Below are 24,453 nucleotides of genomic sequence, written 5' to 3'. Positions count from 1 at the left end.
TTCAGGTGTTTTCCTTAATTGCCTTCGCAAAGGTCTTATTGGGCTTGATGTATCATTAAGTCTAAGTATCTTAATTGGTGTCTCTTTAAATAGGACTATTACTGGCTGGTGGGGAGGTTGGTTCCTTTTTTGTTGGGGTGATTCTTTTTTGGGTGTGGTTTTTTGTGGATGCAGAGTGTTTGAAGAGGGAGTTTGCTGGTCTGTAAAGGAGAAATCAGGAAGCAATAATCTTTTGGTTGTTAGAAACAGTATTTTCTCTAATCTGCCATTTTTCCAGTTTAAATTAACCAGTTATCTAATCTCCTGCCAAACTGAAGCTATCCACATTGTTCAAATTGTTTATATGGATCCTAAGAGCAACAATGGTGACTAATCCATTTATCATCATGACTTTTTGTCTTCTTGCCTGGTTGGAAAATCCAAGCTCTACAGGACCAAGGAAGAACTGGGTGAGATCCCTTAATGGGGAGGAATCTTGTTTTATTTTCTGCTGGATTATCTTGGCTGTTCTGACTGTTTTGAAGAGTATTATCCTTTTTGTTTATTTATTGGGGATTAATGAGCACCCAGCACAGAAGTTTCATTTTTGTTTTATGTTTCAACTACATTCGCAATATGGATTGAATAATATCTTGGGACTTTTAAAGTATTGGTGGTTGTTTCATGGACATTTCCTTTTTATAAGGACTGCCTGATGGACTGTGGTAAACACTTTGAATGGTTCAAATGCTGTGTTTAAAACTCATGTACTCCAAATGCTCGATACATCTGTCTCAACTATAATATTCCACACATATTCAATAACATCTGCTATTTGAACTCTGTCTTCTGGTTTAATTGTCTTCCTATGTTCTATTTGTTGTAAACAATCCTGACTTACCCTGCAATTTTTCTTGGTTCTGTTGCGCAATCCTACTGCTTTGGAGACTTATATGGTTCAGGGTAGTTTATTTGTATTTCAGTCAAAAAAAATACTAGTTATTGGATGTTGCTTAAGGATTGGGTTTGTTACAAGATGTCAAGTGAAACACTGCATGACTGCCCATGGGTGAGTGTAATCGTTTCTCCCTCATAGTTCATCATTCAATTTGAAACAATCTGCGTCCCACATCGCCTATCTCGGGTCAGATTGTTTTAAACAAGCTGGGGTTGATTGGAGGCATTCCTATGAAGTTCCAATTGATCCGAAGCATGCACGGATCATTTGCTCTAATCTCTCCCATGTGGATACCCCCTTAAACAAGGAACCTTTGCTTTTGTAACTGCTTCTAAATAGGGTCCATTGTGTTGCAGCAAGACAAATATCTACAGCAAAGCGACATTGTCAACAAGAAGCCAAAAAAAGGGGTTTAAAACCCATGTTATAAATACAAAATAGTAATATTTTCTGCTTTAAGTTTATACGTATGACTTGTCTGTCTGGATTTATGGTGTTATGAGGATGGACCTCTGTATCATGTTTATTGATTCTCTTTAATGGTTCTGTTAAGCTTTATCCAGCTTTTGAAAACCATATTTGTGTATTCCTTTTGCAGTCAATTTCTTCCTTAACCATTAATACAGACACTGTAGGATATGTATTTCTATATATTTATAATTTGTATAGTCTCAAAGCCAAAATCATATTGCCGATTTTAGCTGGCATTGAGGTAGATACCAAAATGTTTATCGGGTACGAACTCCTCAACTTGCGGAGAGGAGGGAATGTGTACACTAGTTCTTAAAATCCACTTACCATTAAAGTTAACGGTACGGATGTACTTCAGTAGCTTCTTTCCTCCGGCAAGCTCCATTTCAGCACAGACCCCTGAATACTCTGGACAGAGATCCTGGTGCATGTTATGCAGAGCGTAAGCTATGGCGTACACTGCGTCAATCACAAACTGCACCTTCCCCTCCTGCTCATACTGGGAGTCCTTTCCAATCCGTTCTTGACCTAGAGAAAAGAACCGATACAGATTCAGTCCATAGCTGAATATTTAAAACACCTTTCCATTTGCACCATGAAACCTGTAAAACTCACTCCAACAATAACTGGGGCAGCTGCTGGTACAACTGCAGAATACAATCCATCTTGCAATGTTTTACAAGACGTTACACAGACATCCAAAATCATCTATTGTAGGTCAAAGTCATTTTTTCATAGAAATGATGGTTCTAATTTGGGGGGAGCGGCATAAATTTAAGGGACTACTTGGTGTTTTACTTTGCATGGGAAGAAAAAAAATACCAGCGTCTTGTGGTTCAGTGAAAGTTTTGTAGGAAGTCATGTTGAAAATAAAATTAGATGCAAGTAAATATGGTAACATCCTGATATATTTCTTCACATCTCTAATATTTCTATCCTTGTGCAATGAATGAATCATTTTCTATTCTACCAACCTTATTTGCATTGAATAATTAGTGTAACAATTTTTTTTTTTGTTCCTGGGTAGTAAGTGTTATTTCCTAATTGCTTAATACTAAAGTATAGATAATTGCTATTCCCCACAAACTTTGCTTTTGTGACCAGGACGGTAATATTTCAAAATGTCACTATTTCCAATGGGAAAACGGGCAAATGTGTGTCTTTGTTCACAGTCAGAAAACATATGAATCCAAATTAATATGTATTTATACTAAAAGTAATACAAAAATGACTACAAAAGATTTAAAGTGAATAGTTGAGTTACGATTATTATACTGTAAATTTACAGTATGATAATTGTAAATCTTAAAACTACCAAGTAAAATGATGATCATGCAGTACTGGAGCAACGTAAATAACAAACATGAACATTTACTTTGAATATACATTATATATAAAGAGTTCTCATTTTGATAAAAAGCACAAGGGGCAATTCAGTAGGATTTGTTGTGTGTAAATATACCCTTTCAAGTTTAAAACTTAAGCATGAATAAATATTAAATAAGATGTTTAGGTTTTGTAAAAATAAAGAATCTTGAGTAAAACACTTTAAAATACAATCTGTACCAGTTGCTCAGATTTTGAGCTCTGGCCCTCTAGTTCCTGTTTTGTTTTGGTGTGCTTCCAAACCACAATCCTTTAGTACCATACTAAAGCTGGAGATCAGCTAGTCCCCAATTTTGTTCCGCTTCTTTTTTCATTGCAATTGGTATTTGGTATGAAGCTGGTGATAATCCAGATAATACCATACTAGCTGATACGCAGCTCTGTACTAACTGCAAGTTTGTCGCAATTGACCCAACGACATTAAGGGAAACAGAATGACATTAAGGGAAACGCAACAACATTAAGGAAAACACTGCAACATTAACTTCCTACCAGAATGGGTAGCTACATAGGAAAAGGGCTTACACATTACTGATTGGAGGAACAACTTTTCAATCACTGTGCTACTTGGGAATGGGAAAGCATTTAACCTGCTCTGATCGTCTTTAAACAGGCATCATTCAATTCCTCCTTGCCAGCTTAGAAACAAGAACCATCTTCATAGCACTTAGTTTTTATTATTATTATTCATTAAAATGCATTCGAACCGCCAGACAGGTCAAAAGGGGATGCGATTGTCTCAAATCTTATTGATTCCTCCTTGTCCACAGCACGCATAGAAATAACCATCTTCATAGCATAAGAACATAAAGTTTACAAACGAGAGGAGGCCATTCGGCCCATCTTGCTCGTCTGGTTGTTAGTAGCTTATTAATCCCAGAATCGCTTCAAGCAGCTTCTTGAAGACTTCCAGGGTGTCATCTTCAACAGCATTACTGGGGAGTTGATTCCAGACCCTCACGATTCTCTGTGTGACACACAGTGTGTACACACATACATATTATGTATGTATGGGTATATGTGGTTTATATGTGTGTATATATATATATATATATATATATATATATATATATATATATATATATATATATATATATATATATATATATATAAAAAAAAAAGGGGGGGTGCCTCCTATTCTGTTCTGAATGCCCCTTTGTCTAATCTCCATTTGTGACACCTGGTCCTTTTTTTTTGTTTCTTTTTTCAGGTCGAAAAAGTCCCTTGGGTCGACATTGTCAATACCTTTTATAATTTTGAATGCTTAATTAGGTTACTGCGTAGTCGTCTTTGTTCAAGACTGAATAGATTAAATTTATTTTAGCCTGCCTGCATATGACATGCATGGGATTTCATTATTTTTCATTTCATGTAAAAATTAAAGTAATTCATTTTGTTTAGGAATAAAAATACATAAATGTAATTATTTTAAATGTACAGTATTATAAACACAAAAGTATGACTAAGGTCATCTCAAATGCGTCTAGCTTTGGGATTCAGGATATTTTGTACTCTTTCCAGAGATGTCCTGAAAAAGCAATGCTGACTATATAACTAAAGAATTTGTCTGACTTTATGGGGATCACTGAAAAGTTTTAAAGATCAAAGACCGGTTAATCCATATTTGGATAGAGGTGATATTGCATTAGTTTTTTTGGGAGTACAAACAGATTTTTTTGGACAAAGTATTTTAAAATTTAAAGCCCAATGACGCTTTGACAAAGAAGGCCAAGTCTGCTACACACCACACTCTTGAGGTGACACAGTAAAAAGGTTTAAGTATATATTAATGAATTACTATGTGTAAGAATTATTATACAGTATGATGCTTATTGTCAGCTATTGTGTGTCTAGGTAAAATGAATCCAATACCCTTGTTTTCAAAGGTTGGCGGGTATGAAAATACCTAGTTAATGACAAATGTACAGACTGTCAAACCCTCAATTGTGATAAAGTTGCATTGCACTTGGTGTGACAAATACAATGACTATTGGTAGTAAATCGCCTTACCAACCTCTGAGGGCACTAAGCAACGAGAACAGAACTTAGACGGGCTGACCTGACTGTTCAAGAGAAGTCAGCCAGCTAGAAAGGGGACGAAACTCCGGTGCATTAACTCATTGACCCGGAAGGGAAACTGTGGCAGTCATGGATTGGAGGGGCAGCTGCACTCCTTTACAAAGGGGTCATCTGTGACAGCATAATAGGGGATGGAGAGACGCAATCTGTTCCTTTTGCTTTGGTTTGTGATATTGAACCTGAAAGGACCCATGAGAGACCCAGTTCTAAATCATGAGTTTTGTTTTCTAAAATTGTCTTGTTTGTAATTTTTAGATGGCCAACACATTCCAAAAATGTCAACAAGGGACCTCACTTTTGTTGTCACGATAAACTTGTATCACCAACCACGAGCACTACAGCATGCACCCAGAGCTGGTGACCATGTTTGTACATTGTGGGAAAGATGTGTGTTTATTTGGGACTGCAACTCATTTATTTATTCCAGTGAATTACATATTGTTGTGTATTGCCTAGAGTTATAGTTTAGTTGCCAAACTAGGATTATAATTAAAAGAACTTTCCAACTGGATTACAACTCAGTTAATTAAGCACTGCATAACTCCTGCACCTGTACACAATCAACCACTTTTCCACACTTGAAAGCAGTTTTCCAGATGCATGGATATAGTATGACATACGTACAACCACCTCCACTATGTCCCAAGCATGGGATAATATCAGGAATAATGCATACCCATCTGTGCATAATAAGGCTGTAATTCTATTGATGCGTTTCTGGTGACATAAATCAGGAGAGCGCTAACTCAAGTGATTTATCAATGTCACCAGAAACCTGAGAATTGCAACCTTGGTGCATATGTCATAGTGCACTACGACATTACATTCAAACTGTAGAACTAGCAGTAGGTTTTTAACAGTTAAAGAAGTGTGGGGGGGGGGAGCTTGTGCACCACTGTCCTAGAGATGGATAGATAAAGCTGTATTAAAGCAAGGTCTGCTCAGAACAAGATAAGAGTGGTGTAGTGTTACATTATATAGTGCTGGAGCCCGCCCAAACTTTGTCGTGTGTGATGTCACCATCAGATGAAAGATCTCTGTCAAAACCGAATTTCTATTTCTGCCAGTCTATCTAATTTAAAATATGCAATAGTATTTTTTTTTTTTTTTTTTTTGAGACTTCACACATTGGTAATAAAAACAGACAACATAGCTTCCATATGTCAATCTAAGCATTAAGGCCCATCCAAAAAAACACGTATTGTGGCATAATAAGCGTGTATCATTGTGGAAAAGTGGATAAGTGTGCAAAACAGCAGTAAATAAACCATGTTAACAGGCAATACAGCGGTGTGTGTTGCTCAATTTAAATCCATGGGATGGTACTAAAATTATAGTCCTGTTTTTCACCCGCACGTAACACAGACAAACACAAGTCCACAGTATGTGCTCTTAATGAAAATCTAGTTCTTTAGTGATACAAAGTGCAATGATAAATAACAAACAAACAAGTACAATTTAGACAGGACAGACAAAACAATCAAAACGCTCATGATTCACAATAGTTCTCCTTTCGGTCGAGCATTATCCATAGCAAAGGAACAGATCATATCACTGTCCTCTTGTATTAAGTGCAACCGCTCCTCCAATCCGCAAATGCCACATTGTTTCCCTTCTGGGTCGATTTAGTGTACCATAGCTCTGCTCCCTTTCTAGCTGGCTGACTTCCACCTAACCCTAGAAATGAATTGTTGGGCCATCCAGTCCAGTGTACTCTGTTCCCTTTACACAATGCCCTCTTGGATCGGGAGGGAGATCCAACAATAAGAATCATTTGAGCTCTGTCACAATCATGTATTCTATTTGAATTAAAAGAACAATTAGTTGTGTGTCCCAAGTGTTAAGGGATAATGGACTGGATTATCTACTTTACCTGTCTCTTTGAAGGGGCTCTGGTGTTAATTAGTTGTGTGTCTGTAAGGGAACCCACTCTTAAGTGTATAAGTGACACGTGATAATATGCTGTGGTCATGCATATTGCCTCCCTTTACATTTTCATCTTTATTGATATTAACCTACAATGTACTATTACAACATTTGCTATTGTAATCAATGTGCTGCCAATAGTATCTAAATTTCAATAGATTTTAAATTTAGTCACAATCAGTGTTGGACTAGTTTAATCTGAATGAGTTACTACATGTTGGAACACAAGCCAATTGAACATGTTTGGGGTAAACTTGAAGTCCTAATAGTGGCCATGCAGTGTATATTCGGGCCCTTAAATACTTATGTACAATAAGACATGAATAAAACATGTGACTTTTGTTGCAACACAAACATTAAGAATGCATGCATAATAATGTTCTGTGATTAACATTTTCTGAAACAGCTCTACTTCTATTACTCTTCCCACATCCTATTCATAATAATTACATGGTATATCTGGGTGAAAGCAGAGGGAATCTTTCTTTTTCTTGAAAAAGTCCTGAAGATAAACAGAGTGGCTTCAAAGTTGTACTGTAGCACATAATGAGAATCACTTTATATGAAGGATTAGTATAATTGCATATTATGTAATATACAGATACCTGCTGTGTGAACAGATCTACCTCTCAAGACTTCAGTGCAATGTTATCTTGTCTTATACCTTAAAAGGATTTAAATGGTAAACATCGGTTTCAAAATAGTGGGACTTACTACTTTCACTATTAACTCTGCTGTGATGTGCGTTTCAAATATAGATGTCATTTTCCAATGCTTATTTACAAAAATTAAACAATGAAAAGGCACTTCGAGTTATCTGTGTTTGTATGCAAAGTATTTAGTGAAGTCAAAGTTGTTAATACCGTGTTAGAAATAGTACCTTTATAAGGGAAGCCAGTTTAAAAAGGTGCCTGTTTTAAAGTGTTGATTTAATGGGGATTTGTACCTTTCACCAACTCCCTTCAGCAAATTTGCTTCATACAAACTAGCCCAACACTGATTGTGACTAAATTTAAAATCTATTGAAATTTAGACTATTGGCAGCACATTGATTACAATAGCAAATGTTGTAATAGTACATTGTAGGTTAATATCAATAAAGATGAAAATGTAAAGGGAGGCAATATGCATGACCACAGCTGCACTGCATATTATCACGTGTCACTTATACACCTAAGAGTGGGTTCCCTTACAGACACACAACTAATTAACACCAGAGCCCCTTCAAAGAGACAGGTAAAGTAGATAATCCAGTCCATTATCCCTTAACACTTGGGCAAAAACAATCCTTTCTGTAGGATAAATGAAACACAGGGAGACAGCTCACATAACGAGAAACTAAGTAGTAATATTTAAGTGGGAGGTCCACTAAAGCAAAGAGTCACGCATAACGAGCAAAAAAACCCCAGAAAAAAACTGAAAAAAACCTCACTGTCCTCGCAGGCAAGCAGACATTTGCCCAGCATATCCTGTGCACCTTAACCACTGCTACATTGTCAGGATTAACAGCACAAGGGTGAATTCCCCTGCGTATTGTGTTTTGCAGCCACACTTTTTATATTTCATCTGTTGCAGTAATGCACCATTCCCTTAAACGTTTACCATTAAATTTGCATGGCTATACTATGGATTTCCTATAGCTTTTTTTTTTTTTACTTCTAATTTGCTTTCACTATACTTTACTGCTAGCTATGCTTTTGCTATGGTAAACTTACAAGGGTTTGCACAACAGATTATTGTGACTTCTTGCATCCCTGTAAAGTCATATAAACCCTTTCTTAGCTATATATCTATGTCATTTTCATGTGCACTACTTTTGTAATACAACTTGTTGGGTGCATGGTCATATCATGCAGTCATTTAGAATTGTGTATTCTCCATGATGACAGCCTTCATTGTATTCTACAAGACCAAGGATGGTTCCTTTTCAGAAGGAGGGAATCTCTAACAAATCATATTGCTGTCACCCTCTAAGATTTACTTAACTGTATGCGTATATTACTGTTGCCCCTTTAATTGATGCCAAAGGTTTATGGGAGCGCTCTACAGTTGGCAGATAATAGGCATGTGCCGGGAGAGTACATCTGGCCGTATCGTACCATACAATAACAAAATGACATTTATACAGCATGCGCAAGCATCCCAGGGTGCTTTAAAAAAAAATAAATAAATAAATGAGCTCCAAAGTGCTCACTAGTGAAAGGTCAAATCAAAGAAATATGCTTTGAGCTAGATTTAAAAATACTGACACTTCCAAAGTGAGCTCAAAAACTAAAAGCATTTGCACCATAGGTTTTCAATCAATCATTTGCTGATCTCAGAGTATGAGTCTGTTTATACAGAATAAGTGACACACAACGTGCAGGACCAAAGCCATGAATAGCCTGGTAAGTGAGAAGCAGTGTTTTGAAGTCGATGCACTGCTGGGGAAATATGGCAAATTGACTTAGTGTGCATAAGTGTTCTTGCAGTGGCATTTTGTATTAGCTGCATCCTGTTCAACAAAGCATCAGGGAAATGGCAAACAATGACAACAATCAACCCTAGAGCCTGGAACAGCATCGACCTCAACTTGGCTTTCTTAGGTGCCAAAAAATATTAAAACGGGACAGTACAGTTGATGTGTTGAGTGTTGCATCAGCGTGGGTGGGTGTGAGAAATCGGAGTGCAATTTTCACAAAAATGAAAGCAACATATACAGACAGAAGTCCATGGGACCCAGACTAGAGCCCTGGGCACACCACAACCCACCTCCGTGCAACAGGAGGAGAAAGTACTCTGTTACAAACTGCTATGGAAAACAACAGCAAATGAAACGGGTATCACTTACTTAATGCTTTCCTTTTGTTGACTTTGGATAATATCCCCACCTCGCTCAGATGGTCAAAAATGACCTACACAAAGTGGCTTTACCTGTTCTATAATAAACAAGGTTCAGGGCATTCCAATGAAGAGTCCCAGTCAAACATGTATTCTAAGACAGAGTGATTCGGCAGGAGAGTTTGTGTGCCCCTGAAAATTAAACTGCATAAGTGGCAAGGCTAGAAAAAAGGGAATTGGGACCACACTGTTCTCGCCTGTAGGCAGTGCACTGCAATACGTTCTCCACCACATACAGCAGCTGCTACCGAATGCCAGAACAATCGCTTTTTTCCACATTGTGTCAAGATAGTGGTCCTATTAAGGTTTCCATCGATTTTTCTGCCTTTCCTGATAACCCTCTCAAATCCTAAAGACACTTCTGCTACAAAAATCAACTTGCATTCACAGATAACTGCTGTGTTCAGTTTCATTACAGCACAGAGCTGTCAGCAGACACCTTTTGTGGGCTTTGTTGAGCCAACCAGCTCAAATGATTTCATTTGGATTCAGAGGTTGTCGCCATTTAACCAAGGTATGCCTGTCTGTGGTGTAAGGTGGGAAACGTACACTTCTATAGTGAAGCACACTGAAAGCAAGGAGGACATTTGTTCCCTTTTTTTTCTTCTCTATCCCTGTTCTTACTGAAAAACATGGTGCGTATGTTTCAGTGCTCAGAACATTGCCTGGGGCTAGCATCTTCCTTTTTAAACAAGAAGCCTACCATTGCTTCTAATCAGGCTTTGTGTCACTCACAGGAAAAAAAAAAAAGATGAATGCAAAATTTCAGAATAAACATCCACACATCCAGTAACTTTATAAAAAAAAGACCTCCCCTTTGACAAAACTCCCACAGCTGGTCATCATATGAGTACCCTTTCCAACTGACCTGTAATAAGGCAAGACAAGTACTGTACTAATAATTTTAACCTAGTTATAACAATGTTTTTAATTGGCCTCAGTGGATCAGTGCCTCAATCTCCAGTTCCTCAATACGCTACAGACTCTGATACCTTCCATACAGAATTCTTAATATCCTAATGGTACAAATGGAAGTGTAATAAACAGACAGACCGCCTCCAATTGCCCACAGATTTTGATACTATTAATCATGTTAAGTGTCTTTAGCAGTATGATTGTTGTTATTTTTATTAAAATAAGGATTGATGTGAAATTTAGATAAAACGCCTTACTTTTGTTTTAACACTATCACACCACTCTGTGGCTTTCACTATGCTTCATTACACTTTGATATACAGTTCTATGTGGTTGTCGGGGTCCATAATAGGAAACTGCATTATTTGTTTCACCTTATAATGAATATTGGCATTTTTGTTCCCAAAATGATTTACAATGGCCAAATTAATATTGTAGCGTACTGTGGAAAATGAAGGAAGGAGACGCACACAATTTGCAGGTACTCGAATCCACAGTTTATTCGGGTGATTATTCCTGGCTGTTGTTTTTGGTGTGACCCAGGCTGACAAACAGTCTTGCACATTCAACAGCAGCGTGTTTGACTCTGCTGTCACACCCTGCCTACATGGACGTCAATCAATCCCAACTGAGACTAGCTTACTGCTTCTCTCTATCTTTCTCTCACACACACACACACAGGCTCCATAGATCAGTACTTTCTTGTGAAGAAAAATATGTACACAGTTCTCCCCTGAGCCTTTTCCTTGCCTGTCAGTTTTAAAAACAATTGCCATCGGCCGATTTGTCGCCTCATTTAAAAAAAAAAAAAAAAAAAAAAAAAAAACCTGCTTTCAAGAATTGTGAATCATTTTTTTTACTATTACCAAGCTGGCTTGTGCTTTACATTTAATTTTTAAAAGTACAGGTTTTTTGCTTTTTTTCTGATATGCTATACTAGACTGTGTGGCTCCAAACTTTACAGACTGGCTATCTCGCTAGTCTTTTCAGCATCAATCTAGGAATAAAGACAGCAGCTTCGAGCCTTCAAAACAACTTGCACAGTATTGCAGGGGAGTCAAAATCAAGTAAAACTAGACAAAAGCAAAGCATTCCTGTGGAAATAATCTGTGCACTGAGCCAGAATACCTCAAAGCTGCAGGTCTTTATCATTCACAAACCAAAAAGACACTGATATATTTAAGATAGACAAGAATGTGTTTGCAATAGAAAGAATAAGACAAACACATTTGCTTGAAATTAAGTAAGCACCTGTATCTTGTCCTTGGACCTCAAGGCAACTTTCTCTTAGCATATGATAACTTAATGGGCTATGCTTCTTTGGGCTGGTGGTGGATACAGAAAAGTGCGTCTAATTCACAAAGCTCAAACTCACACAATAGGTCTGTTTTGATTAAAGAAAGATATGTATGCATGGAACATGCTTTTGGCTTGTTTAAGTCTAGACCAATTCCATGGATATAAACTGTTTTTTAATCAAAAAAATATTTAAATCATGAAATGCAGTCATTATTTGTGAATTGGACCATGCATGCAGTGTTGGGGTGTAATGCTCTACTAACGCATTCCTGTACTCTGATTACAACATTGAAAAATAACTGGTGTCTAACTTTATTTGATGTTAATGCCTGTGCAAACATGATAAAAACTGAGACAAATGTCTGCCCACAGTACACTTCAAGATGGGTCTCTTGGTGGTAATCCTGTTAGTGTGTTTGTATTTTGTCTTCCAGTGTTTTTACAAAATCAGTCAAACCTGTTAAATACCATCCACTTATCACCACACTGGCAGAATATAATTGTCAATGGAGCCAAGCTCCTCAAGATTTCTGCAGATATTGAAACTGCAGTCCTGACAGTCAATTCCACTATTGCCACTTAATCCCTTTTTTCACTCCTATGGCCCCTCTGGCACACAGGAGTGAAACTGACCTGCAGTGCAGGAGGCGATAGGCTACCAGGAAGATACCAAGAAGCCATTACCACTTTCTAAATGTACAATTTTGTATTGGAAACATCTGCATTGTGAACAAGTGAGTTGCCATGGCAATTGCACATAAAGGGTCTGAAATTTATTACATCACCACTATGTTTGCAATGCAAGTTCACTGGCTCATAAAAAAACACCATGAAGCGCTAAAGCCATTTGTTAATCTTTTATTTTTCTCTATAGAGTTGGACATTTTGGTTCTTAAATGCTTTTAGTATGGAAGAGATCTATATGGTTTGGACTGATTGTACTGTCTGCTTTAAACTATTGGATCACTTACTATAATGTAATGCAAACAATTCAGTTTCGGTCTAATCAATGGTGGTTCTACCAAGTTACATGTAGGTAACTGATGGGGTCTGTTAGTTTGCTTTCTTTTTCAGGTAGTATTATTAAATGGTACATGTAAATAATGATCTCTGCTGTATTAATGTTTGGGATGAATGTGGGGTAACATTGCAGTGTTAGGAATGTTGAGTGCATCAACTGTCGTCCTTGTCTGCTTGCCTTTCTAGAAACTTTTACATTTGGGGACAAAAAGGCATTCTTTAAAAGGAGTTCCACACTAAGAGGACACTAACCTGTAATTGGAAGCAGACCCCTGGGTGTAATGGGCACTGTGTGCATTGCTGACACTATTCTATTAGTTAAACACAACGATCCCTTGGATTTTTACTGATATGTGTTGCTGCTACTTGGACTATCGCTACTTCAACCTTATTTCTAATTTTGCACATGGAATTGCAATTTTTGCACATCAGCTATTGGACTATTTGAAAGCTGAATTGCAATGTAAAGTAAAAATGAATGCTAGTAGCATGCTTTGGCTGAATTAGAGGCTTATGTAGCAAGATACATTGGTTACCATTGCTAGGTGATGTGTGCTTATACTAGGGTGGGGTGGGGTCTGTGCATGTTGTAATGATACAGAAAGACATTTTAATGGCATCGACCAGATATTGAACAAAATTGTTCAAAACTGATTTGACCAATACATGAATAAAAATCAAAGCAAATGCAGTAATGTTGAAAAACATCTTGCAGGAATCACACCAGAGTCTGTTCATTAATTTAGTGCTGTATAAATATTTGGAATCATATATAAATTCAATACAACAATATTGAAAACATTGTGGGTTTTGTTAATATTGCATTTATCGTCATGACAGCTGAACAAATATTCAAGTACTGTTGAATAATTGTACTGGAAATACAAACTGTTGGTCTGCAGGTAAAGTGCAGTCTGAGATGTTGTTAACTATAACTTTATAACTTTAGAAAGGTTTTAACCATGCTATATCATAAACGTGTGTTTTATGAAGTATTTAAACTAATTGTATTTAAATGGTATACATTGCAATGTTTCAATTTCAACATTGAAATCAGTATCCGTAGAATATTTATTTTAATAGTATTTTTGTTGACTTAGTCTGTGCTAGTTGTCATGCACACATCACACTGATATTGCTTTAACATAGGTTAGTTGCTTTAACGTGTAAGTTGTCAATGGCTTATACAGGGTTAATTCTCAACAGAAGTGCAGGTACTTGTATGCACAGCTGGGTGTAAACATTTAAAAAATGGAGTGAGTGCCAATGAATAAATACTTAAAGTATACATTTTGGTACATGATACATTCATAAATACAAAATAAGCCTTAAATAACGGATTAATTATAATCAATTCAAACAATGGCAGTGTTTACATGCACAAGTCATGACAGTTTTCCTCAACCTGTTTGCTGTACTTTTCTAGGAATGTGTTGCTATGCCAATACAGATTACTCAATTCATTAAGGGAGGGGATATTTAATTGTCTGCTTACTAAGTAGGAAAAGAATGACTCTGAATTTCGTGAGGAGAGCTTCATGCATTGGAATGAAGGTAAAAACATTAAATTCATGTTGTCGCACACATTCTGAATTAAGCCATGCATTAGTACTTGTTTGTCTGGTTACCTTTCCAAACGCACATTTATGCATACACACACAAAATGACAATATAATTTCTGCAAGTTTTACTACTTAGAATTTATATTTGTATGTTTGTGGAACATTTTAAAGTTTACATTTCATTAACGCTAGAACTGCCTTTTACAATACATTATTTTGAATATAACCTACAATAGCTCTCTCTCTGCTGGACCTGGCAGTCATCAATTCCTTCATTTTATACAAGGTAGGAGAGATTTTATCTTTAAGCTAGCCAGAACGCTTGAGCAGAAAATTTGTTCAGAAACCTGCAGACTACAACAGTTCATCCTGGATACTGTGCTGCGAGTGACAAGATAAATCATATGTTAATCTAATTTTAGATTAAAAACTGCTTTTGTTTTTAGTTATGTGCATATACCTGTATTCACACTAGTTTATTTTGAAATGTTTATTCTATTGAACATTCTATATTCATTTAAATACAGCATTAGCATGACGTGCTTGATAAAACTTGAGTTGTATCCAATAGTTTGTCTTAATATTGATGGTGTTTTAAAATGCTGTAGGTAAGAGTATAACTGTGACAGTTCTAGTGTTGTAGTCCATAAAAGTACAGTGTGTGTTGGTGTCTGGTTTGTATGGCCTTTCTGCTGGAAATTGCATGATATTAAGTCAAATGTTGACTGCTGAAACCTCGTGAGCCACAAGCCAGATTCCTGATCGAGTTTACATGGGTTTTTACAGCTATTTTTATTGAAGTCAATTGACTCTGCCTTTAAAGTCGCGCTGCCAAAAGTTCATCCTTAGTGTTTCACAATGTATTCACGGGACTACAGTCATGACTGTGTGACGGAGTCAATTTTACAAAAGAATGTATACCAAGCCAAAGAAGCTGTAAATAAGTGTTAGCATTGTATGCCATTTGGATTGTTTTTTTTTATGCCCTTTCCTATTAAGATGTCTGCAATCACTCTGAGCAATTGGTTTCTGTTTCTTCAATATAGTTGGTATGTTTCTCTATACCTAGTTTTGAGCTGCTTTAAGCTGCTATGATTCCTTTTTAAACCATTTGACAATAACAGATTACTGTTCAACTCCACCAGGTCCTACTCTACCAATAAATATTGGAACAAACTTAAAGTACATAATTCCAGTAAATCACTTCATAGACTTCTCCGATTGTGGAAAATGTGCATTGCTTTGTTCATTATTAAACTGATTGAGTATTATCTGTGGCAGTGCGGCAGGGATCTAGTTAATCCTCCCAGCAAACAGCTACAGGTGTATCATGGGTGGTGAAACTGTTAGTGTGTTAAAGGTAATGGTGGTGTTAGAGGTATGTAGTGAGTTTTTTGTATTCTGGGCTGTTTGTCCTGTGTTATTTACTTGAGTTTTATATTTTGGCCCTTGCACTGTTTTGTTTATTAAATACATGCAGCAGCGCTTCACTCGCAGTACTGTGTATTATCTTCCTGGTCTGACGTCACCCCCAAGTCATCTTGTTCACAGCATCTTACAGGAAAAGGTGAGAACCCTGAAAAAACACTAATACATTTACTAGAATTAAGTGTAACGAATGTCCTAGCAACCAACGAGTGAATAATACCAACATCAGAATTTACCTCTACTACAGAGGCTAATCCTGACCCCTGTGGCTAAACCAGGTAATTAAATGTCCAGGTTCTTTGCATTATTATAGCCATAGCATGTATGCTGGCTTGCGAGACACACAATTCTCCGACTTGGGGACAGAGTTGTGGAGGTTAAGAGCCTCACAGTGAAACTCCTTCCCTAAGCCTTGGTGGACGAGCACTTTTGTTTACATTGGAGGATGAGCTTTAAGTGGGGAGGGAGTACAATTTACAAATGCTGAGTTAATAATTGACATCGGCATGAGACGTGTACTTACCTCTGACTACAGAGCTTGTTCTTTAGTTGAATAAGATGTTCCTCTTTGAACCATATGGTTTGACTCAATGGGCTGAGATTCATATTACTAGTTGCTACAGTAGGTTATGTCTCCTTTACATTAGTTAAGGAATGAACAACGAAACAATGTACAAATGACTTTAATTTATTTAGTCATTGACAATTATTTGTTATATTCTACCATTTTGAAATGCCCAATTTAGGCTCAGCTCACCGCTACCACAGGAGCTGCGAAGATGAAAACACATTGTCCTCTGAAGAGCGTGTGCTGTCAACCGACCACTTTACACACTGCAGATTCACCATGCAGCCAACTCCTGTCCATGGTTGGCTGTGGAATAGACCAGACTCAAACCAGAGACATCCAGGCTATATGGCACACAGAGCACCTTTTACTGGATGCGCCACTCGAGCCCCTTTTATAAATGATTATTTTGAGATACTGGATATAGACAAAATGCCTATGAAGCTACTTTGTTTTCTTCATGGGCTTACAACAACCAATATGTAAATGGAAACCCTTGTGCCATCTGAGCTTGATAGGCATACTCCTGCTACCACTTGCAGCAGAATATGTATACCAAATTATATGGCTCTATTATCTAGAAGGTTACAGTGTTTTCCTCATGGGCTTACAACAGCCATATGTAAATGGGGAACCTTTTGGTTATGCTTGTTACCAAAAGCTATATTAATTGATCCTTTCTCATTTCTTATCAGTTAGATACAATCTTAATTTTCAGAAGGGGGAAGAGTCTGCAAGTAAGTTCCTGTTTTTACTTTCATTTCAGTGAAACACCATTCAGTTTCTAAAACCTATTTAAGTGCATTTCCTTTTAAGACTCTGCTTCAAAGTCCAATCTGAGAGCCTTTACTTCAATGGTAAGTAGAAAATTGAAATCTTGCTTTTGAGAAGCCAAATAAAAGCATCTGTCCAACTCTTGGGTATAATTCCCTCCATTCCTATTGTCTACGTAATCTGAAAAAAAAATCATTTATTTTTTCAATTTGTTTCCAACAATACCTCTTTCAGCACTCAAACTTCAATGCCTGCCTGTTCCTCGAACTTAGTTACCTGTGCATTTACGATCTGTGTCTTCCTTCTTCGACCCACTCATTGTTAGCTTGCAGTTGAAATTTTCTTCCCAGTACTCTGCGAACCATACATTTCTACGGTTGTTCTCCAGAGTCCGGGAAGTGAAGTAAACGTCAAATCCTAAGAAAGAAAAGGAAAGCATTAATGGAAGCAGCTTAAACCCTGTCGCAACACCCCTGCATTGGTTTGATAAGATACACTATTGGGACCAGTCTGCCTGCATTTGGTGTCACTCAATTGGATTTGTCATCGTAGGGCTTGTTCTCCAGGTATACCCTGGATCCCTTAATTACGAAGGCTGAACTAATGTAATAGTTTACTGTACTTGAGCATCATTGCAGATCAAGTCCATCCTATAATGCTAGATTTGTACCATGATGGGTATTTAAGACCATAATTCACCCAAACACTGTCCCTGAATCTTAAAGCACCTCTGACATTAATAGAGCTCTCAAACATTTCGTGTGTCAATAAATCTTACATTAGTGAAACCTGTAGCCTGCCCCTATATAACCTAATGGATGTAAGAAACACACCAGTAAGAAATACTACACAGAACAGTGCTGAATGGGAACAGGTTAATATACTCTGATGTAATATCTGGATTTGGAGAAGACATGTTTGAGAGCTTTATAGAGGCTCTAGGTGTGCTCTTACATCACCAGGATGTGAAATAGAAACTAATACAACAAAGAATACATTAGTTGAGATTGCTGTGATATTTCAAGTCTGGACCAAGTGAATGTCTTCAGGATCATGGTAAACAATATATTGCCTCCAGAAATGAGCACAGTGTCTGGTATAGAAGCTGATAAGAGTAAAGTGGAAGGTATACTCTAGAGTATTACTCAAATAGCCCTGAGCTATCATGAATATAGCATTGATGCCTGAAGCAGGGTATAAAATATTTTCCATTTGTAGTGGAAGAACATTCCCTTGAAACAAGTCTATTAGTAATATGTATCCAACACAATGGCTTATACACAAATTAGCGCTACCAGTTTTATGAAAAATGTGTTCACCATAACTTGCATCAATCGATATAAGAATGACTGAGATATGGTGACGTGTTCCTTCACTTGCCAAAAGGATTACACTTGAGGTAAAACCATTTCTGAAACTAATTCAAGCACAGACAGAATTACCTTTGCCTAACAAAACAACTATCACCAAATAGCATAGGCTGTCATTTTATCATTTTCAATTGCAGAAAACCTGGATTTTGATTTGAAAACAGTCTGGTAAGACATAATGTTGAAATATGTTTGCAAGCAATGCTTGATTTAGTGTTGCACTTGGTCATTTCACCATTAGGATGAAATTGTCCCCACCCCTTCAACTTCTTTCCTGTAAATAACCAACCAGCTGCTTCCTCTGGCTGACATGCTTTGAGCCAGTAACATGCATTGACTGAAGACACGACTGATGAAATGACCCAGGAAGTGTAAACAAATACACAACATGTGTTTCTTTCAAAACTGCATATTTGAGACCTATTTCATGAGTGGAAGTACACAACAGGTTTACTGAATTATTGTCAGCTGCAATCACTTTAAAGGCACAATTTACTGCAGACTATGTAAAAGGGATGGCTGTCACAAACTATAAATTGTCTTAAAAAAAAAATTGGGTTCAGTAGTCAGGAAAAAATATGAAATGATGGAAATGTAACTTAAACATCCATACAGGAAAACCTACATTAAATAGGGTTTTTAAATTTACAGTGGCTCAAGTGTTCACCCCCCTTGGACTTTTCCACATTATTGTGTTACAACATGGAATCAAAATGGATTTAATTAGGAGTTTTTGCCACTGAGCAACATAAGTCCATAATGTCAAAGTGAAAAATAAAATCTACAAATTTGTTCTAAATCAAATATAAAACAGAAAATTGATTGCACAAGTATTGACCCTCGAGTCAATATTTGGTAGAGGCACCTTTGGCAGCAATTATAGCCATGACTATTTGAATTAGTCTCTACCAGCTTTGCACATTCTTCTTGGCAAAATTGCTCAAGCTCTGTCAAGTTGGATGGGGACCTTTGAACAGCAATTTTCAAATCTTTCCACATTCTCAATTGGTTGAGGTCCAGGCTTTGACTGGGCCACTCCAGGACATTTGACCTTTTGTTTTGAGGCCACTCCAGTGTGGCTTTGGGTGTATGTTTGGGGTCATTGTCCTGTTGGAAGATAACTCTTCTCCCAAGTCCCAGGTTTCTTGCAGACTTCAGCAAGTTTTCCTCCAGGATTTCTCTGTACTTTGCTGCATCCATTTTGCCCTCTATCTTCACAAGCTTTCCAGGCCCTGACACAGAAGCATCCCCATAGCATGATTCCGCCACCACCATGCTTCATGGTAAGGATGGTGTTCTTAGGATGTGTGGTGTTAGGCTTGTGCCAAACATAACGCTTAGTGTTGAGGCCAAAAAGCTCTTTTGGTCTCATCAGAACATAAAATCTTCTTCGACTTGGTCTCAGTCTTCCACATGCCTTCTGACAAACTCTAGCTGAGATTTGATGTGAGGTCTCCCCCCCCCCCCCCCCCCCCCCCCCCCCCCCCCCCCAACAATGGGTTTCTTTTTGCCACTCTCCCATAAAGGCCAGTTTTGTGAAGCACCTTGACTACTGTTGCCGTATGCACAGTGTCTCCCAGCTCGGCTGTAGAAGACTGTAACTCCTTTACTACTCAGACAATGTTACCTAGTTTAATTAGATATGTTTTAAACAAATATTACTTTTTTTTTTTTTTTAAACATTCTCTTAGATTAAACGGTGCTTTGAAAAGTGTAAATGAACACCTAACCCTATGCTAATGAGAATGTGTGATGGTGTAGTGATCCCTTATAAATATTGGCTCTGCACCTTTAAGGTTTGGAACTCTTGAGTGACAAACTCCCTCTCCCAATGGAGGAGAGGCAGTGTGTGCGTGTGTATGAGGAGAGTGGAACAAGTACAGCATGGCAGTTAATAGTTGTGCAGGGATATGGGAACTCTTACAATGATATGCATATATTGGCTATTTGTGGTTGGTGTACTCTATTGTGAGGATGGAGTAATGAAATGTGATGTAAAATAAACTGAGGCCTTTCCAAATATCTGGACTTCTGCATATTCACTCAAGGACAGATTTCCTACACTGTTACTCTGGTACAAACCTTACAATGGACACCAAAATATTTAAAACGTTTGACAAATTTGTGAACAAAACATTCCTAAAAAGCTTATGAAGAGGGCTCACTGTATTAAGAGTGAAAATTCAATAGTAAACCATGATCACTTCATTTCTACCAAGTAAAAGACTTATGTAGCTATTCCCAATATCTTTCAAGACAAACTTGAGCCACAGACCAAAAAGCACTTCTGTTTATCAGTAGGGTTGTTCCAAACAGAGTGACAGACATTTTTCTTCTGAAGTCTGCATTATTTACCCCCTAGCATGATAATAGGCTCATGATGTTCCTCTCGTAGCTAGGTATTCAGATATCGGATCAAAGCCATAGGCCTATATTCTGCTTCCCAACTACTTTCTGATTCAAAACAATCCATTCTTGGCTCTACAGCCCTATTGTCCACCATCCTAATGAAGAGAAAAAAATACTTATAGGAAAAGGCGCTCTACAAAATGATAAACTTGAACACAATCCTATTGCAATTCTGCTTTTGCCACTGGTACCTTTTTTAAGCACAGCAGTGATCTGAGAAAGATGTGGACTTCGGCAAATGTTTATATTCTGTATCAGACAGTGGGGTTTAAATATACAGGTGACCTTGGCGACAGATGAGGCAAAAGTCCCTAGCAACTGACTTAATAGTTTGTACAAGTATCCTGCTGGTCGAAAGCTGTTTCACAGCGGCCTAAACAAGATCACTGCTGTCTGCCCTCTTAAAAGGGTTATTCAATGTTTTATTCAAGACTGATAACTTTCAATGCCATTAAAGCACAGGTACCATTCGGATATTCCAAGGACTTTTTCTTGGTCTGTATGACCATGAAGAAGCATGCTAGAAGCCCAAAGAAATGTATATCCCTACAATATTGAAACTGATGACTAGTGATTATCAGAAGAAATTTGTATTGACTTACTAAAATAAAATTAATGATTTAAATACAAAGAAATGCAAAAACCTCCTTAATAACAAACAGCATAGTACTATCAGGGCCAGTCTTAGGGAAAGGTGAGCGAGGCGACCGTCTAGGGTCCCCACTATTTAGGGGTTCCTGCGCTCAACCAGACTGCTGTGAGATTTACACACTCGGGTGCAAATTTGGGATACCTCATAACACCAGCAGCATTAAATTCTGGCACCAGTAGAAGATAGAAATGTAGACATGTTTACATTTTTTTGTTTTTATATTCCTTGGTAACCATAGATGAGTTTCTCATTGGGTGTGAACTAGTCACATGACCCACACAGTAGGCTCTCTGGTGCTAAACATTTAAGTTTAGCACCAATTTTCTAAATGATTTACACCCCTGACATTCATGCCAGCACCTCACCTCATGAAAATGCTGCAGTACATCCATGAAAACAGGTGAGCCGACAGATCATTCCAGTAACAGCTGCTTCCGGCGAGCGCACCTTTTACAGACTGAAATTGATCAAGTCATATTTGCACTGAGATTGTCAAACGAGCGACGTTGCAAAGAATTTACAATACGCAGATTTGATAAAGGACGTTGCTGCTGTTAAAGCTAGAAAAATGTCTAATGTTTTTAGTAATTTAGAATGTAAAATGAAAAAAGATTTGACGTGTCTGTGCACACAGGCCACATGTCGCATACAGTATGCTGGAGTTTCTGCCTCTGCAGATGTGCAAGTATGTTAATGATATCGTTAGAAGGCCAGATCAAATTAGATTCGTGCACACATCCTTATTTGACTTGTAGTTTTTTTTTTTTTTTTTTTTTAGTACGTGTACTGAGGAAATTATGGCTCATCTAAGAAATGTTTGGCTTTGGTAGGACATTAAGTGGAAAGGAGGAATCGGTTAACTTTTTCCCTCCATTCTCACTGACTTGCAAAGTTCAATCAAGCTACAGTTTATTTAATGCTGCTGTGACCTTCATTCATGTTACATTTTCTGTTAAATGATTCCTGGGAGACTGTATATTGCATTCTTACCAGCTTCCCTGTCTGTTCACCATACCTAATTGGAAACCAGGCTCTAGACAAACAGAATGCCTGGGTATATAAACAAGCGTGCAGAGCATAAATCCAATGCTGAGGTTGTATAATGCACTAGTGAGATTGCAATTACAGCACTGTGGGCCTGGAAAGAGTCCAAAGCAGAGTCACCAGACTAATCCCAGGGCTTGAAGGAATTGGTCATTTTAGTCTAAAACAATAAGCTAGGCAGGAATTGACTGACATCTTTAAAATGTAGTTGAGGAAGGTAACCCTAACCATCACTAAGCGCAGCACAGAAATCGGGACCAGAGGACAGTTGGAAATTGTGGCAATAGACATAGGATAGAATGTAGGAGATGCATCTTCATCTTGCTGTCTCATTGTGTTCCTTTTAAGACCCAGCTTGACAAAATTTTCAGATCAAATATGGAACCAGGTAACCATAGATGGGCTGAATCACTGCAACAGACCCTACACTTATGTCATATCAGCCTAGTGACAGATAAACAACTCAATAACTAAACATTAACAGGGACTGAGCAAGGGAATCCTCCTTTTTCTAAAATACCAGAGCGCTCTCAAGCTGAGGAGGCTGAGTGGTCCAGTGGTTAAAGAAAAGGGCTTGTAACCAGGTTGCTGTCCAATACCTGGCCGACTCACTGTTTTGACCTTTAGCAAGTCACCTTGTGCTCTGTCTTTCAGGTGAGATGTTGCTGTAAGTGGTATGGAGATGATGCATAGTTCAAAAACCCACCTTGGATTAAGGTGTCTGCTAAATAAACAAATGTGCTCCTTCACCAAACAAGCCTGAAATTTTAGTGCCCCATTCAGGAAGTGCTACAACTGTGCTGTCTAAACACACTACCATAAACACTATAGGGCAGTGTTCTTCAATTAGCGGCTCATGAACTAAATCCAGGCCGTGAGAGCCTTCCATCTGGCCCATCAGGTGTCGGCTGTGCTTCATTACAAATGCTAGTTCCAGATATGCACATTTGAAAGGTCGTCACTATCTACAGGGCATTTGTGTTCCCTAACAAGTGATAATTGTCACGCCATAATACAGGAACAAATGATCCTTGCACTTTATCCTTCCTTGTTTACAACTCACTCTGTATGTAAACTACCCTCAATCAAACTTTAGTTTAATCACACACTTGGTATGCACATTCATTCCCATTTGTGTCAATTCATTTTAAGTTCAATATTTAACTTCTCAAATAATTACTCCTCTCTGGACCCTGGTCCATGTCTGACAATTGGTGCATTTGCAACCCTTTCATCTTCTGAAGTTGGCAACAAAGGATATGTCTTTCATATCGCAATAAGACAATACCAACGCAGGCTTGTGATAGCAGACAAAAACAATATTGCTGAGGACTGAGCTTTGAAGATGGACTGAAAAAACTGAATATTTTTCTAGAATAAAGAATTGGGGAGGGGGCATGCTAGAAGTTAACCCAAATGTCTTCACACTGAGTGGTGAGTGTATAAAATGGCCTACCTATTCAGGTTGAGGGAGACCCAACTTGACAGTTTTTAGATCAATCAGCTACTAGGTACCAGATGAGTTCAGATGGGCCAAATGGCCTCCCCTTGTTTGGAAATGTTCTTACATTCTGTTGGCTTACCTGATTGCTTTTGCAGAAAATTTAATTTCAGCAGCAGGCATTCTGAACTAACATGTGCCATTACCTGAAGTTGAGGGGATACATGCCACCTGCAATATTTGCAGTTTCTGGCAATGAACAGAACAAGACTGTAAACAAAGGATGAAAAAA

At 37.8% G+C, this 24,453-nt stretch overlaps 1 protein-coding gene across 1 annotated transcript in view; it reads right to left on the bottom strand.

Annotated features, from left to right (window-relative positions):
* The window catches only part of LOC121329356 (metabotropic glutamate receptor 7-like), a 240,011-nt gene that overhangs the window by 66,838 nt on the left and 148,720 nt on the right, over window positions 1-24,453 (bottom strand). Inside the window, exons 5-6 of the mRNA XM_041274925.1 lie at window positions 17,522-17,662; window positions 1,736-1,936 (exon numbers count right to left, since the gene is read on the bottom strand). Coding sequence (XP_041130859.1) covers window positions 1,736-1,936; window positions 17,522-17,662 — 342 coding nt within the window. The remainder of the gene's footprint in view (window positions 1-1,735; window positions 1,937-17,521; window positions 17,663-24,453) is intronic.

This window comes from Polyodon spathula, chromosome 16 (assembly GCF_017654505.1).
Source record: "Polyodon spathula isolate WHYD16114869_AA chromosome 16, ASM1765450v1, whole genome shotgun sequence".
Taxonomy (NCBI): Eukaryota; Metazoa; Chordata; class Actinopteri; order Acipenseriformes; family Polyodontidae; genus Polyodon; species Polyodon spathula.
The sequence above is the reverse complement of the archived record's forward strand: the minus strand, read 5'-3'. Positions and strand labels throughout refer to the sequence as shown.